We start from the raw sequence: 16,432 nt of genomic DNA on the forward strand, positions 1-16,432 counted from the left end.
ATAGGTAGGCAGGTAGGTAGGGAGGGAGGTAGAGTTGGCTTTGCTGAGTTTGCTTTTGGGTGACTTTTGCTTGCGCCTTCGGTTGTTCGTTTGTCTGTTCGCTCGCTCGGCCTGTGTACTGTATGTACTGAGAGTGGGGCCCGTGGTCCCGTACTCCTTCAAGATCCATTTTTCGAGCTCAGCTGTAAACTACCAGACCCATATACGCAACCCCCGGGACAGGAATCTACGACTCTCTTCCAGAAAAAAAGAAACATGGACCTTCCTTCTTTCCTTCTTGGGTGAAACGCCCAAGCGTAACAAGATGTAGGCCGGCCTACCACTCTGAAACACTCCCAAAAAGTGAAATGCAAAGACCAAGAGCAGGGATATCAGATTACATTCCTATGAACACTGGGAATCATTCCCTTGAGCTAAAACGGCGAACGGTATATAACTTGGTATATGGTATATGGTATAAATACTTCCCTCGCCCCCTAATAAAAGCCCATCCCATCGTCAGCCGGCAACGGAAGATTCAAGAACCCGTCGCCGATCATGCTGTGCAGCGTAAGCAGGTTCTCCGGGTCAAACCCCATCTGGACGCCTAGTTCAGGCACGAAGAAGCCCTGCGGCGGAAACATCATCCCGCCGCCGCCGCCGTTGGCACTGGCGCTGGCGTTGGTGGAATCGGTGTAGCCGGGGGGGAGGTCGGACATGCCGGAGCTGAAGATGGGGTAGTAATCCCGGGAGGGGGCGGGGGCGGGAGCGGGAGCGGCGTAAGGGGTCCAGGGTTCGGTGGTTGAGTCGGCTGCACTGGTTGGGGCTCCTAGGCTACCGGGGCTGGGGCCTAGGGAGTGTGATGTGAGGTCGGTGGAGGAGACGGAGGGTTGGTTCGTGGCGGTAGGATGATTACTGCTGCTGTTGCTGTTGAAACCGGGAGCTGTCGGGTAGAGGATGGGTCGTTGTTCGCCTGCCGTTGACAGGTTTCCGGGCGAGGAGTGGCTTCGTGAGCTACTGCCCATGGCTACTTCACTTAAAAGGTGCAAGGGTGTCTGGCTGGAGCCGCTATGGTTCTTCTGTGGGATGTTAGCCGTGGTGTTCATGCAGCAGAAAACAATTTTCAAGGAAGACGGCTGATTTATGACCTGGCGCACTTACTTGGCCTTTGTCGTTGGGGTGATTTTGACAATCCGACGAAGCGCGGCATACCGAGAGCGCTTCCTTCAACACCGGGCCCTGGTCTTTGCGCTTCATGAACCAGTTGCGGAGCATGGAGAGCACCACTCCGAACTTGGCTGGAGTGCGCCCGCCGGGGAGCTCTCCGGCGACCGCATAATGGCGAATGACTTTGTCGAGGTAGTATTCCATCTTGAGGCTGCCCGCATCCATCACTTGATCCAGGCGGGTCTCCGGCGTGAAGACCATGGCGTAGAGTTTGATTAGCGCGACGACGGCGAAAGACGTGCGCGCAAGAGTGACCGTCGGTGCAGACACTAGCTTTTTAGTGTCAATCGCACAGATTGTATCGAGGGCTTCGTGGATAGCAGTGAGACAGGAGCTGAGGGCACTGATGTGTGTTGCGCTAGTAGGACCAGCAACATCATCCCCGGTGGTCCGCGCCTCGTCCTTGCTATAATCAACATGCATGGCGTTTTCGTGCAGGTAGAGGTTGACAATGCAGTATGCTTGTTGAATGATAGCTGATCCCCCTGGTGAGCACAAGAACATGAACTAGGTGTGGGTGACTGCTTACGAGAAGAATGCTCCGGTAACGTTTCCCTCTTCCACTGCTCCAACTGCTTCTCGAGTGCCTTGAGAGTGTAGAGGGACTTCGGGTCCGAAAAGGACACAACCGAGGGAATGTCATCGCTCGCGAATTGAACGTATATCTCTTCGATGATTTGTGCTAGCTTGGCCCACCGGACCATCGTTTTATCGGAAGGCAATGCATCTGGGGATTTCTCTAGGATCTCAATGCATTCATCCATGTATGGAAGCCATCGCACAAGATTGACTCGTCGAAGAGACACGGCAACCCTAGAACATAGGTTAGCTAGCTACTCCTGGGAGAATGAGAAGCTGGGGGTGAGTACATACTGAACTGCAACGAAATAGCATGCCAACCAGGTCCGCCTCGTCTCCGGAGAGTCCGGATCCAGGACCTCAGACGACTTCCTCGCTATAATGTCCTTGAGCAGATTCATCTGCTTCCCTCGCGGCATTGATTTCCGATACAGACCCACATCCATAGCCAGGGTGACGGCCATATGCGTCAACTGATAGAATTTCAGCTCTTCGAAGTTGTCGGGAGGCGTGTACCAGTTACAGCAGACCAAGAGCGCCTGGACTAGCTCAAGGGATTTCTCCCCTTTGACGACAACCCGTTCTGCGATGACCTTATAGAAATCATTGACGAGAGGGATCTGAGCCTGTGGTTGAATCGTCCCTACGGCAACAGCGATAACTGCATGGAATAGCACCGGCTTCTTCTGCCGGACGTCCTCCATCTTCGTCCCGTGAGGGAAGACCACCATCGGGATTAAGAGGGCCATCTCTTCGTTGAATCGCGCAAATGCTTGTGCCGCTATATCGGCGCTCACAAGGCCCCGGTCAATTATATCAGCCACTTCGTTGGCCCCCTCTTTGGCCGTCGAGTCTGACGGGTAACCCAGAGCACGCCATTGTCGGATCGCTTTGTTATAGATGGATTGTTCTTCGCTCGGACTAGACACCCGAGAGGTTGCGGGCGTGGCCTCTTTGTCCTCCCCACTATGACGCCGTTTTCTCCCCACCATGCTCCGCGGCGATCCCACCGGCAAAGGCGAGGGCTCATGGGATGCGGCATGAGTCGGGGCCAGCCAATGCCTCGCTGCCGGCTCCTCGCGCGGTGGAGGCATCTGCACCGGCTGCAGCACGGGATCACGATCGTGAGAGGCCTGAAGGCTCGCGGTGAGCGCGTCAATCTTCCTCTCCAGCTCCGCGACGCGGTTATCCGTCTTCTTCTGTCGTTTGCGACTGGGAACCGTCACGATGCAGGTCCTCCCGGCTTTCGCGCATCGTTTGCAGGCGCCATTGGCATGGCTGATGTCCGGCTCGCATCGCACTTTCAGCTGCCTGCACGCTTCGCAGGCTCGGGGCCGCTTCAGCTCCGCGTACGGGTCGCTGGGGTCGACGACGGAGGGGTTGGAAAAGGCGTCGATGCCCGATGTCGAATCCGACCGGTGTTGGCTACCCGGTTGGGTCACCTGGGGGCTCGAAAGAGGTCCCGGGCCTCGAGGTGCTGCCAGCACGGAATGCAGCCGGTCGGTAGGGGACAGATGTGGAGTCGAATCGGGATAATCTCTGGAAGCGACAAGCGGGTTGTCGCCATGTCTGGACGAAGGGGGTGGTAGATAGGGCGGCGGGCGGGTTTCGGCGCGCTCGGTCGGACGTCCGCCGTCTCTGCCATCTGCATGCAGGCGTGGATCGATCTCCATCGGGGAGCGCGGAGACTGCGGAGTGGATATCACATCATGGTCAGCCAGGCTCTATTCGCCGGGGAGTCAGTCATCATCGCCCGCCGTGGGCCAAGGGCGGATGGCCAGTTGAGGTCATCCCGGTCGCGTTTCTCCCGGAATCAACGGGGGAAATTAGGCTGGTCTGCCACGATTGCATCTTGATTTTTGAGGCTTACCCGAGCAACAGTCTGGGGCCACACGAGAGAAAAGAAAGCAAGCAAGCAAGCAAGAAAGAATGTAAGGAGCCAGGCAAGGCAGGGCGGAGTTGGAGTCGCGCAAGTCGGAGAATCGGACGGTCGGGAGCCGATGGCCGATGGTAACTTAACTTGAGGAATGCGGTGGTGTCGGTGGCTTGGCCCGGACTCAAAGTGAATTATGATCTGGTCAGTTTTGGCTCATAGGAAAGTGGTTAGGATCACAGAAAGAAAAGAAGCAAAAGAAGGCAAACGAGTGGGAGTTGTAAGAACAAGGAGGACGACCAAAGAGAGAATGAAGGAAGCGAAAGAGGAGCTGAGGGGAAGCCACTGAAGCCACTGGGCAGTCCGTCACTCTTCGATTCATCGCCCAAATCCGCATAGCTTCACAACACTTTCTCCCCAGAAGGATAATTGATCAATGGACCACAACCAAGTGACTCAGTGCAGATATATCGTTTCTCCGGCTTCCTCTCTTCTATGATAGTGTTACTCTTCTACTACACACAGGAAATGATTGTATTCCGATCTAGGTTGCAAGATAGCAACGAATCCTGAACACCAACAGAGACAGCAGTTGCACCATAATAAGAAGGATGAAGATTGCAACAGTATAGCAAAGAACACCGGCTCAAACGACACAGAAGCAGTTGATCCACCCTCCCATATGAAGAGCAGAGAGTAAGACATAATCCGATATATAAGATGCGGAAGACCAGCCGCAGATAGACTCTGCTCCACCCAAAAGCGAGAGTGACCTCCAGAGAACCAAGTCCAATACTCAGGAGACTTTATGCACTGGGCACTCCTTCTTACGCTCGAACCACTCCACTATACATCTTTTATGAAACTTGCACAGACACTCCAGCCGCACGAGCGGCTGACCCACTTCGTACTCTTCCATGCAAATCGTGCACTCCTGCAGCCCACCATCGTGTCCAACGCAGTCTTTCTCCGTGGCTTTGAAGGTGACTAGCCGGACTGCAAGATGGGGCTGGACGGGGCTGCCGCTCTGGGGACTGGAGCGCCCGGGCCGACCATGAGTTTCAATACATGTCCGAATGTGTGCTTCCCGTGCATCCTCGCCCCCATTCGATCCCAGAAGCGGAAGCTCACAGTCACAGATCGGACATAGGTCCTGCTCACGGACATGCGGCGGGCGTGTATGCGACGGCCGATGAGCGTGAGGGATCGCGGGCAACGAGCTGGCGCTGCCAGCGGTCGGAAAAGGGAGAGGCCGAGTGGATGAGCTCACCGACCCAGATGTGAAGCGGGGGCTTGCCAATGCAGCGTAATTCATTCCGGGGACTCGCGGGGCAAAAGGGCCTCCGAATCCACCTAAACTTGAATAATCACTGACGCCAACAGTCTGCCGGGTTGGTCGCGACCCGAGAGGTTCAGTTTGGAGCTGCGCATAATTGTGTTAACCACACTTGATCTTCTCACCGTCGGGCGCTCGACTGTAACTCACTGGTAAACTATTGTATAGACTTGGCCGGGTTGGAGAGGACAGCGAATGGTAAGAACGATGCCGAGAACTGGGTGGAGGAAAGTACGAGGATCCTTCTCCCCAGCCTGTCGCAGCGGCGGTGCCTGGTCTTCCCGGATTTTGAACTGTTGTGAACCCACGAGGCGGTTCGGGATTTGGGTCTGGCACACAGGGGTTGCAGAGTCTCACTTCCTCGCCCCCGCCGAGGGCTGGATTTAATGTTGTTGGCGAGTGAACCGCATCGTCCCCTCCGGAATGGAAGGCCGAAGCAGCACGGGGATGAACCAAAGCGGCTGCGGGGGAGCGGGTGGGATCGCGCACAATAAACTGCCGTGGAATAGTGATCCGATGGGGTGAGCATGACGCGCAAACGACCCGGCCACATTTCCGGCAGTGATGCTTCCTGTACCAGAAACTGAACGCGGTCCCACAAATCGGACAGTTGGTGACCTCCGCATCAGGCTGCCACCGCGGTCGAACATATTCCACGTAGTTATCCTGGGTTCGGGACCATGAACTTCGCCGAGGATCATTCGGGCGCGCACCCGGCGGTGAGGAGGACAGATCGATTGGGGTAGCAAAGGAAGAGCCAGGCATCATCATGGCAGGATGTTGTGACTGAGACGATCGTTGAGGCAACGACCTGCTATCCATTGTTCCTGCTTGGCTACTCGGACCGGCTTCTGTTGTCCACGACTGGGATCGGAGGCCACGGGGCCAGACGTCCCCCTCCAAACTGACTATCCTTCTCTTCCGATCTGACCCTGTGACGGTGGACCGTCTTCGCTCGGAGCGTTGATCGCGTGCAGCCTCGGTGGCCTGTAAGATTTCCGAACTCGCATGGGGCCTGAGAGCAGTGGCGGGCCGAGTGGCGGGGAAGGCGGCGGTGGAGGAGGAAGCGGAGGATGAAGGACTGGCCGAATTTGACAACGACGACATGAACCTGAAGTACGAGGGAGAGGTCGACGATGGTAAAGACTTCGGTGTCTGGGTCCCTGAGACCGAAGAGGAGACTAGTCTCCGCCGTTTGGAGGACGGGCCGTCATTGACTGGGTGGCGCGGTGATGCCAGGATGGGGAGGGCAGCCGGACGGGGAGATGATCAACAGCGGTAGACAACCGTGGATATGCTTGTGTGCCAGAGTGTAAATCGAGAACCTTAAAAAGAGGATTATTGAGCAAGGAGATGAATTGATACAAGTCACACAGAGCCAAGGGCCTTTGACTTTGACTTTGTGCGAAACAACACACAGGGCAACTTGGGGGGGGGGGGGGGGGGGGGGGGGGTCGGACTTCGGGCGTCAAGGATTAACTTAATGATAAGAGCGCATGCAGTAAGGTCTCGTGACAGACCGTCTGTTCGGAACGAACAGGAATCCGAGAGAAGAAGAAGAAGAAGAAGCCTGAGCCAGACAAAGCGTGCAGCCGATCCACAGCCACAGCAAGTGACTAGTAGTCCTAAGGCATTCAAATGTTCAAATAAGAGAGGGAAGGGGATAGGAAAGGGAGTAAATGATGGGGGGAATTTAAACCACAGGGAGAGAGAGAGAGAGAGAGAGAGGGATAACTACTAGGTAAATCATAAGGTGGAGATGCCGTAACTTCGAAGGTCTGGTTCGGGTCCCACCCGATGTTTCGCCGCGGGGCAATCAACTAAAGGCGGTCACAACACTGTTTTGATGATTACCTCCTGTACGGAGTAGTTAGTTGCTACTTGGTTTTCTCACTTTTCTTTTCATCTACGGAGTACACTGTTACATGTACAGTACTTTTCTCTTCTACTCTCCCACAGCCATCGTGATCAGACGACAGATGGTGGCTGTGGGTACGCTCGTGTTCAAAATGTAGAAAGGCCATCGAAACAACTTGGAACCAAATGCACATGGCCTGATTCTGCCAAGGAAACTGTCCCTCCCTTATCGCTTAATCTTTCTGGCAGATCTGCCTCTAACTAACCCAATCATGGATGGACCGGACAACAGTCATGGTGTATAAGGTACTAGTATGTTCAAGTATACTCAATAGGTAATCCAGCAGTATTATCACACAAGCCCATCCTCCAAATTTCGCTCACTATAGTTAAACTCAGCTATTACCGAAGATTCCGTACATGGAAGGGAAAATGAGGAAGGACTCCAAGATATACAAGATGCGACCCACATGCTTGCAAGGAACAGATCATGACCTAAATCAGGGCCGTCGGCTAGCACAATTTCACCAATACTGCTCGCAATGTAAGCTCACGACTGGATGGAAGGGCAGAAATCCGGGACGCATGTGGAAAAAAAAAAGGTGGCGAGGAAAGCAGAAAAACGCTAACCAGCAGATTGCCGTAAGATACTGATGCATATGTGAGGAGACCCAAGCGTATATCACAAACTCCGACGCATGATGATTTTGGAAGGTAACAGAGAATAAGAAAGAGATTCGTGAAAGGGGGAGCAGGAGGTGCAGAGGATAGGGCAAACAGACTGCTCCCAATTCTCGCTTTAGTGGTCTCCCTCGTGGTGAGGTGCTTCAGTCACCAGTTCCGCAGCACTGCCTGCAAATGATGGCTCATCCGGGCTGGCTTCATGGATGTTATCCTGTGTACGAAACTGGGCAACATAGCCCATGCTAGATGGACGCTCGATGCGCAAGTTCTCCGAGTTCCCATGCCGACGGCTGGACGTAGTCGAAGCGGTTGTCGAGGCAATTGAGAGGTTACGATCTCGTGAGGGAGAACTGGCTGCACTGAACGGCAACCGGCCAGTCACGGAAGCTGAGGGGTGAAGGTGATTGTGAGAGTGAGCATTAGGACTTTCTTCAGGTTGATTGGAAGGGGCCGTTTCTTCCGAGGCGACAACAGGAAGAAGTTCACCCGACACTGGCGCCTCTTCCGCTGAGGGGCCGGTAGTAGCGCCTTCTTGCTGAATAATCTGTCGCTCGGTCGATGGTGGTTGAGAGCTAGAGTGAGAGCCTACACGACTAGGGAGCTCGATAGCACCCCCTGTATCAACGTTCGGTAGGGTGATTGCGATCTCTGGAGTCCGTTCATGAGGCTCGCCTTCGGAATCATCGTAGTCACGGTCACTATCCGAATCTTGACGGGCATGGTCTGCGGCTTCCGGGTCCTCGGGTTCATCGGTATAGGGTTCATGGAAATCCTCGCCCTCTGGGAATAGACCCGGCGGTGGTGCCCTAGCACTCCGGACGACTTCAAAGCCTTTTCCTTTCTCCTTGGTCTTCCCTCTGAACAGGTTTCGAAAGAAGCCAGTCGCGGATGAAACAGGGCCCGTAGGGTCAGCGGGGCCTGTCTTCAATTTGCGCGTGCCCGACTGTGATAGCGGAGGGCCCCTCACTCGGTAATAGAAATCAACCTCTCGTACTGCATAGTCTGTTCTAGATTGACGAGGATCTTCCAAGTCAAGATCGTCCTTGGGTGCTGGAAGGTACGCAGGAACAGGGGTATTCCTTCCAGAGATAGACGGGCCTTCCATAATATCGTCATCCACATCTCCATAGCTCGCCGCTCGTTTTCTTGCGCGGGACTTCTCCCTTGATACACCTATCTCGATGATCTTCTTGCGAGGCCTAGGCGGTCGGTAGTAAGGGTCATGGGGATGCACAGCGAAGACAGGCCCGCTTTTGGGCGAATTGCTGCCCGTCGTCTGATAGCCTGGTCCAGCGAATCCACCGGGCGTTGATGGCGTGAAGAAACCGCTGCTATTGGCACGACTGTGTGCTCCACCCTGTGCGCTCCCTGACTCAAAGAAGGCACTCGCGCGGCCTTCGCTCGCACCCGCCCGATGCAGAAGCATAGCAGAACTTCCTGAAAGACTTCGAGGTCTGGATCCATCGAATTGGGAAGAGAGGCGGTCATCGGTATGTGCCAACATCGCAGCCTCAGATCCCATGCTCTGGCGTGTGCCGACACTTTGTCGGGGAACACGACGTGACAGCTGTCGCATACCGAATACTTTGACCAGACCACCTCGTGTCACCCCACCTTCATTGCCTCCCGCTCCAGCAAGTCGTGCGATAACCTCAATCAAGGTCTGAAGAGCATTGAGGAAGAAGCCGAACACAAGCACTAGTGCGTGCAGAAAAAGGATAATGTATCCGATCCAGCCCCGTGCAGCCTGCGAAACACCTAGTGAGGGGACGAAAACAATGCTGAGTAAGATTGTGAGAAAACGGATGATGGAGAAGCAGGCATGATAGAGGTTCATGGAAGTGGGTGATGCGAATGGTCGAAACGCCACCAAGGTCAGTAGTGAGACCACCTCGCAGATGGCGAGAAGCACAATTTGAGCGATTCCTGACGGCTGCAGCGCTCCAATAGCGATACCGCGGGCGAATGAAAGGAAGATCGGAACCAGAGCGAAGGCGGCCGCGTCGTCGCAGAAAGTGTTGTACAATGGGCCATACAGGAGGACCGTCGATAGGTCATCAAACAGGTACGATTTCGGGCGCGTGGTCGCGATCAAGCGAGTGGTCCAAATGGAGAAGGATGCCAGAATCAAGATCACTACCACCGCTAATGCGACACAGTAGGCCGGAGACTGGCCGGCAATCACGAGCTGGAAGAACGAAAAAGACATGAGTGGCAGCAGCAAATAGTTGAACACGATCCGGATGACGTTCCCAATGGTGAAGGGCATGTTCTTGGACCGAAGGTCTTCCTCCGGCACGTGGGCAATCGTACGATAGAGCGTGCGAAGCCCGAAGGCTACTTGGATCAGGACTGTGATTGAGACGACAATCACAAGCATCCAGACCATCATTCCAGGCCAGATGTCGCGTGATGTTGGCAATCCCACATATTGATTCAACCTGTCCAAGCCGTAGGTAGCATTGACAGTATAGACGCCATCAGCTACAGGATTCCGCTCATTTCCGGGGTCCAAGAGGCTTTGATTGAACATAAGGGCCGACCAGGCGACTTGACTAACCACAGGTTGGTAGTATCCAGGGTAGTCCAATGACAAGGCTCCAGTAAGCACAGCGAACTGTATGTAGTTGAGACAATCCCCAAAGCCCGGGGTCACTAGACGAAGGACATCCTCGTCGCGTCCATAGTTGCTGGTCCAGTGAAACGGGTCGGTGGTTCCCCATGGGCTGTAAATCGCTGCAGTGACAGTAGCAATCCCGACCAGCAAGAGAATAACCAACGGGATATATGTGATTGTGTTTCGAAGAGATGTTCCAAGGTCAGGGGTGATATCCACACTGATACAACCGATCCGTGTGGCAGCAGCATCGGCAGACTTGATTGTCAGGCGTGCTGACAAGGTCGAGAAATGGTACGCGGATTGCATGTCATGTTGGACCGAAAAAGCTCGCAGGGCCGAAAGATCGCTCCTATTTCAGTCAACGCGGATTAGCTGTGGTCAGGAGATTGAAGGTAGAGAACTCACGCATTGGTGTAGAACACGGGGCCCAACGGACAGTCCCCCTGAGTGACAGAGTCACAGAATTTCGATGCATGATTATATGGATTCCAACTGAGCACGTTGATCTCCGACAAGAGAGTGCTTAGTTTATTGCTTGCAGCATCGTAATCCACGATCTTCCCCACCGTATCATTCGGATTGGACCAGTCGGGACTATCCGGGCTTGGATATGTTTCCCCATTGGCTGTACCAGAGACGTTCCCATAGACCGTGATATTGAGGGGATTGAGAGAGTCATGCAAGTCGAAAGCGACCGACACGTCAAGCGGGACGAACTGGAGTTGTTTCGGATTGGATTGGATGACAGCAGCATTCAGGCAATTGTCGAAATTCAACAACGCGGCGTAGCTCGGCGATAAACACGACATCCACAACACCAGTACTATCCAGCTCACTCCGGCAAACAGTGACCGATTGTTGCGCCATCGCGGTCGCAGTCGCCCAAGGCGCTGCGATCTTCGGGTTTGTAATCCAGATTCTTTGGTTTTGGGGACCTCAACTCCATCTTGGCGTGGGACCACCATGGTAAAGGGAATATCGATCCGTCTTGCGCCGCGTCCTGGACTCATTTCGGCCACTCTGTGTAACTGGGATGACCTCCTCGGGGAGGTCAGCCCCCTCGTAGACGGTTCAATCCACGTTGTCCTAGCAGCGTCTTTGCCTTGTCGATCAAACCACAAGATTTATCCGGTGAGACTGGTAGCCGCGCGAACCTTTCCGAGCTCTTAAAAACAACGCAACGATGAATAGGTGGGTAGACCAAGGGATGTCGAAACGCTGAATGCGGAATACGTAGATGAAGTGGGCGCAAGGAAAGCGAATGAGACAGAAGTCGAAAAGGAGAAGTTGATTACTCCTCTATCTCCCCCAAAATGGCGATGTAGGGGATGCGCACCATAACTTCGGGGGTTCGGGGGGGGGGGGAAAAAAAAAAAAAAAAAAAAAAAAAAAAAAAAAAAAAAAAAAAAAAAAAAAAAAAATGGGGGGGAAGGGGAATGGATTATCGCAAGGTCGGGGGGGGGGAAGGGGAATGGATTATCGCAAGGTCGGGAGAGCTTAAGCTGTCAACACGAGGAGGAGGAGGAGGAGGAGTCGGTCGCAATGATGACAGTTAATGAGAAAAGGGGCGGGGAAGATAGGTCTGATGTCAGTAAGGCTTGAAGCTGGAACAGCACAGCCGTGACGAAGAGAAGGGGAAGAAAAAATAGAGAGAAGAGTAGGAAAAGATTAGCATGGTTAGGGAATGCGAAATCCTCCCCCCTCTCAGTCTCTCTCTCTCTCTCTCTCTCTTTCGCTCACTTGCTCTCCAGTCTCACCAAGGCCAGGCCAGATCCAGCCAGCCCAGACAGTCAGACACTAGTCAGTCGAATCAGTCAGTAAGTCTCAGTCTCAGTCACTGTCATGGCCTGTCAGTGCCAGCTCGGGAATGGAGGGCAAGAAGAGCAGCATTAGTTAGCCAGCATTAGCCAACACCAGCCAGCACCAGCCAGCACCAGCCAGCACCAGCCAGCACCAGCCAGCCAGCACTTCAGTTTCAGTTGGTTGTGGTGCTGCTGACTGCGCCCTGTTTGCTCACTTTGCTGCGCTAAAACAGTTGACTGATTGGGGCGGGCGGCGGGGACTGGGTTTTTTTTTAGCGTCTTTTCCAAGATTAGAAGCCACTCCCCGACCACACTCCCCTAAGAGAAAGAGAAGAAAGAAACTCAAAAGAATAAGGCCCGTATAAAACTTGCTTGGACAACCAGACAGAACATCCATGGTGGATAAGCATCCACTCCTCTGGTCTTGGAAGAGAGAAAAATCCCTGATGTTGTCTCAGCCATGCTACCACTTTTACGGGTTACGAGCCCTTCCTTTTGCTTTGTTGAGAATCGGTTTTCTATCCCACTCACTGCACACAGTAAGTGACTACTCCGTAGTTTGGGAGTAGAGAATTGTTACACAACGATCAAATCAAGTGCGCCACCAATACGCTTACATCTTGTTCAGAATTTCGATGCAGTAGATGATCTAGATGATCTTAGCAGGAACGGAGGACTATTAATCGTCATAGGTGCTTCGTGGCGCCTCGTTTGCGCCATGCAATGGAATATATTTCTTTCCGGTACAGTACAGCTCAATTGAGACTACCGTATTGAGACAGCACGATGTGTATGCTGTACTCCGCGACATCAAGCAGTTCATTGTGAAGAAAGGATTACCGAACTCGCCTGGTGAGCTCTTCTGGGGAAATGGTCTATGATTGGTCCATCCAATGATCATGTTAGTATTGAGCGACTGGACTACAGTACTACTCCGTACTGTAGCCCTAGATATCCTCCATGAATCCACGATAGTAATGACAGGTGGGGACTGGCCATTTAGCTCCAAGGCTTTTGGCGGCCAAAACATCCTGTAGTTGTGCCAGAGGTTACCGGCCGCCATGCTAGCTTGAAATCATTGTTCAGATCGACTCCGACTGCTTCTATGATCTAGTGTAGATACAATCATGGTTAAACAAGCTACCCTATGATTTCAACGAAAAATCACATGGTGCAAGATACGAGGGCTCATCGTGCATGAAGAACGGCGCTCTCGCCGTCTTTTAGGAAGCTAAGCAGCTGGTAACTAACTAGCGGCCAATTCACCGCTGGTTTGCAGCCCCATTCCTTTGGACCATAAATTGAGAGAGAGATGTCACTGAGACAACAGTCCAATTTCTTCCAGAGACACACTCCCTAAAACAGGAAAGTCCCGATGCTCGACCAACTACTCGTTAAGCTGAACCGGGTCAATAGGGGCGGGCAGAAGGATGTTTAAGGAGAAACAGGAGGGGAGGTGGAAAACAATGCAGCTGCCTAGCCGTGCTAACTCGCACACGAACCCAGCGTCCATTGTGTTGTTATGATTGTGATCCAAAAGTCCCTACTCAGACTCCCAAAGTCTTCATCTGCACGATGAGGAAAGCTTAGCATTAAATCGTCGCCGGGCAGCGGTACCACGTCGCACTTGTGCTGGACATTCTGTCCTACATTCTTCTCCCACTTGAACAGCTATGTATGCTTGTCTATCCGAAGCTCGGTCGACAGAGGGTTATTCGGCATGGAATCCAGGACCAGAAAGAAGAAGCCTGTGGAGACAAGTAACATCCCATCATTGACTAGGAATCTTTGTCTTGCAGACGATGGGACTTTGCAGCAGCATGCGGGAAAATACTGCCCCGATAAACTGCAATTTGATCTACCGACAGCTAGGTTACTGTCCCTGTCACACTTAGACATAACAACACTGGGGCATATCGTGCTGGAACACAATATTGTACGCTGCATAAGGGCGAGAATTGGACAAAAGACACTTGCCTACGTACTCCGTGCTATGCGCTGACATGAGAGACATTGGCCGCCGGCGGAGATGAAAGAGGAAAGCCGGCATGCAAGCCTGAGCAGTCGCCCTTCCGGTCCTGAGCCAGGCAGCTAACCGACTGTCATTCCCATTCGAATTGACTGCGCTTCTAGAAGCCTGCGACCAATTCGAAGTCTGTGGCCTGACCGGATACAATGCACTGAATGATAGCTCTGTTCGTGGCTAGTCCTGTCTCACTGCTGGAATTTGTTCGCCAGAGCTTGGGTTCGCAGTGTCAATGGCATGACGCGTAGAGTCGGGAAGGTTGGTTTGTCAACTGCGGTCCGAAGAACCCGGGGCCATCGAGACTCAGTCACTCACAGACAGGGGACGGACGGAAACTGAGAGACCTACTTCTTATGGTCACTGAAGTAGTTGCTTGCGATCTCCTAGCAGCTGAAGCTCTGTGGTTGAGAGAGTTCAACGCTCATGCCTGCCTTGACATACAATACGTGCCTGCCCATAAGACGCATCTAGACTGAGCAAATAACCATAAGACAGGGGGATCTTCTGTGCAAGGTTACATTCCTGAGGTGCCTAAGTATGGGCCAGAGTATGCCCGTCTTCAAGAGACTGGAGATTCGGTCTGCAATCCATGATCTATGAAGTGTTTCAAGTGCAGTACATGGTTGTTGTGCGATCCATCAGCGATGGCTTTATCACTTTTCTTGGTCGATCACCATCACCCAGCAACGACAAGCCATCATTTGAGATGATCTGCCGAGCAAACGCGGGAAATGACTGACAGCAGACAAGAGCATCCCAGGAACCCTCGATGATGGTCTCGTGCCGTTGCGCCCAATACAATGGGAGATTGCTGGACGACTGGCAATGGATTGAGGAAATCCGAGCAGGATTGCGACTAAATTAATTAGTGCGGTCTGAGCACACACTCATGTACGAGTAAATATGTTCTTGTAAGCTGGTGCATAAACACCTGCGACTTTCAGCAATTGATGAGGTTGTTCAATGGCTTTGCCGATCCCCATGACTCGTAGGGGACTGTATTAATTGTAGGGTAGCTAGCCCTTTGTAGTGGCACTGAGTCGCATTGACCCTGGGATAGAGACCACCACTATCCTAGGTTTATTGATCATTTCTCTCAAGAGTTCTACCAGGCAAGGGGAGGCAAACACAGTATTGATGCCTGGATGGTAAAATGGAGGAACTATCACCATAATTACCTATCCCCGGTCGCCCCCCCTCGCAGTGGCAGCCGGGCATTCCCAGGGAATAATGGTAATAACAATCCTCTACATGGATGGGCGGGAGTGCAAGGTTTCAATGAGCGACCCACCCAGAGCCAGACTATGACCAGATTAAGGCAAAGAGCGGTTTCAAGATTTCAGGCTGGGATCAGCCAACGGATGGAATGCATAGCTTTGTGGGGCGGGGGGGAGAAAAGCCAACTAAACAGCCCACCAACCCGTCATGGATTGGCCCTCAGCCTTTCTAATCGGTTCCTCTGATAACAGGGGGGGGCAGTTGATGCTGATTCGATTTGATTCAACCCCGTCTCACCCCCCAAGTCCACGTCAGTTTCAACCTGCGGCGGCCAGTTAATTAGTCTATCTCCCTAGACAAGTGGATGTGATGGTCATTTACGGAGACTGACCCTGCTCCTATCCGCCGCATACGTGTACAGCGTCGTGGTCGTGGTCGTGGTCGTGGTCGTGGTCGTGGTCATTGTCGTCGCGTGTCATTTGCGATTGAGGATCATCTCCCAGCCTTTCCAGGGTCTTTTGTCTATTGCCTACGGAGTATGTCGACAGATCGAAGGGAAGGGGCTGTCGAAAGGATTGCCGCCCGAAGAAGGAAGCGCTTGTTAGCTTGAAGCGAGTCAATGAGCGCAGCATTCAGCGAACCCCTCCCCCATACCGAGAACATTACCGAAGCATAACAGACGAAAATGATTAACTTATCCGAATAAGGGACAGTACGTAGTACGGAGTAACTTACTCTGTAAATTGATAGAATATATATGGACCTCCCGTTATGGCCGTGCTGGTTATCACCACGTGATTGACATGCTTATGGCCCGGAAAAATGGGGGAGGGGGCGCTGCTCAAGGTTGTCGGCTAAGTTAAACATGCCTATACTTACTTAGTGGAGTAAATACTCAGTTAAGTGCCTCCTACCGAAACCACTATGGGTATTAATAGATTCATAGGATATCCTGTACATCGTAGTAGCTTGATGGATGAGACCAGCAGATGGTAAGACATCAGGCCGATTTGTCTGCACGTGAGCATTGACTTGAGAAGTTTGCGGGGACGCTGGTTGTCGTGGCTCGAGGTTTAGTCAGTTGTGGTTAGATAATAAGCGCAATCAGTAGAAAATACTCAAAGGGTTACTCCATACTGTACATAGTACTGTGTACTCTGTACACATACTAGAGTGATCATTCTCGTAGTGGTAAGTTAGTGGACATTTGCAGGGGCCGGAGAATGGCCCT

At 52.8% G+C, this 16,432-nt stretch overlaps 4 protein-coding genes across 4 annotated transcripts; 1 reads left to right on the forward strand and 3 right to left on the reverse strand.

Annotated features, from left to right (window-relative positions):
- Nucleotides 1–407: 407 nt before the first annotated feature.
- On the reverse strand, nucleotides 408–3,917 carry BO66DRAFT_391965 (putative C6 transcription factor (War1)). Its single transcript, XM_025647387.1, has 5 exons — nucleotides 3,656–3,917; nucleotides 2,080–3,473; nucleotides 1,736–2,019; nucleotides 1,141–1,682; nucleotides 408–1,058 (listed from the first exon to the last, which is right to left on the reverse strand). Exons 2-5 carry the CDS (start codon nucleotides 3,456–3,458, stop codon nucleotides 477–479), a joined length of 2,787 nt encoding a protein of 928 aa, XP_025503976.1. The 5' UTR covers nucleotides 3,459–3,473; nucleotides 3,656–3,917; the 3' UTR covers nucleotides 408–476.
- A 202-nt stretch (nucleotides 3,918–4,119) lies between these two features.
- BO66DRAFT_391966 (phosphatidylinositol-3-phosphate-binding ubiquitin-protein ligase) lies at nucleotides 4,120–6,426 on the reverse strand. The gene is made up of 2 exons (XM_025647388.1): nucleotides 5,145–6,426; nucleotides 4,120–5,081 (listed from the first exon to the last, which is right to left on the reverse strand). The coding sequence occupies exons 1-2, from the start codon at nucleotides 6,099–6,101 to the stop codon at nucleotides 4,455–4,457; spliced, it is 1,584 nt and encodes a 527-aa protein (XP_025503977.1). The 5' UTR covers nucleotides 6,102–6,426; the 3' UTR covers nucleotides 4,120–4,454.
- On the forward strand, nucleotides 6,290–6,803 carry BO66DRAFT_89938 (uncharacterized protein). Its single transcript, XM_025653693.1, has one exon. The coding sequence runs from the start codon at nucleotides 6,478–6,480 to the stop codon at nucleotides 6,733–6,735; it is 258 nt and encodes an 85-aa protein (XP_025503978.1). The 5' UTR covers nucleotides 6,290–6,477; the 3' UTR covers nucleotides 6,736–6,803.
- Nucleotides 6,804–7,650: 847 nt separating this feature from the next.
- BO66DRAFT_322902 (uncharacterized protein) lies at nucleotides 7,651–11,120 on the reverse strand (the record flags this gene model as incomplete). Its single annotated transcript, XM_025643784.1, has 2 exons — nucleotides 7,651–10,504; nucleotides 10,561–11,120. 2 exons carry the CDS (start codon nucleotides 11,118–11,120, stop codon nucleotides 7,651–7,653), a joined length of 3,414 nt encoding a protein of 1,137 aa, XP_025503979.1.
- Nucleotides 11,121–16,432: the final 5,312 nt, after the last annotated feature.

Source organism: Aspergillus aculeatinus (genome assembly GCF_003184765.1).
Source record: "Aspergillus aculeatinus CBS 121060 unplaced genomic scaffold BO66scaffold_24, whole genome shotgun sequence".
In the NCBI taxonomy this organism is placed as follows: Eukaryota; Fungi; Ascomycota; class Eurotiomycetes; order Eurotiales; family Aspergillaceae; genus Aspergillus; species Aspergillus aculeatinus.

Coding starts and splice junctions, on each gene's coding strand:
- BO66DRAFT_391965 (XM_025647387.1), bottom strand. CDS start 3,458: ATGGAGATCGATCCACGCCTGCATGCAGATGGCAGAGACGGCGGACGT. Junction 2,020..2,079: donor TGCTATTTCGTTGCAGTTCA/GTATGTACTCAC, acceptor CCTATGTTCTAG/GGTTGCCGTGTCTCTTCGAC. Junction 1,683..1,735: donor GTTACCGGAGCATTCTTCTC/GTAAGCAGTCAC, acceptor CAGGGGGATCAG/CTATCATTCAACAAGCATAC.
- BO66DRAFT_391966 (XM_025647388.1), bottom strand. CDS start 6,101: ATGTCGTCGTTGTCAAATTCGGCCAGTCCTTCATCCTCCGCTTCCTCC. Junction 5,082..5,144: donor GTCTATACAATAGTTTACCA/GTGAGTTACAGT, acceptor AATTATGCGCAG/CTCCAAACTGAACCTCTCGG.
- BO66DRAFT_89938 (XM_025653693.1), top strand. CDS start 6,478: ATGATAAGAGCGCATGCAGTAAGGTCTCGTGACAGACCGTCTGTTCGG.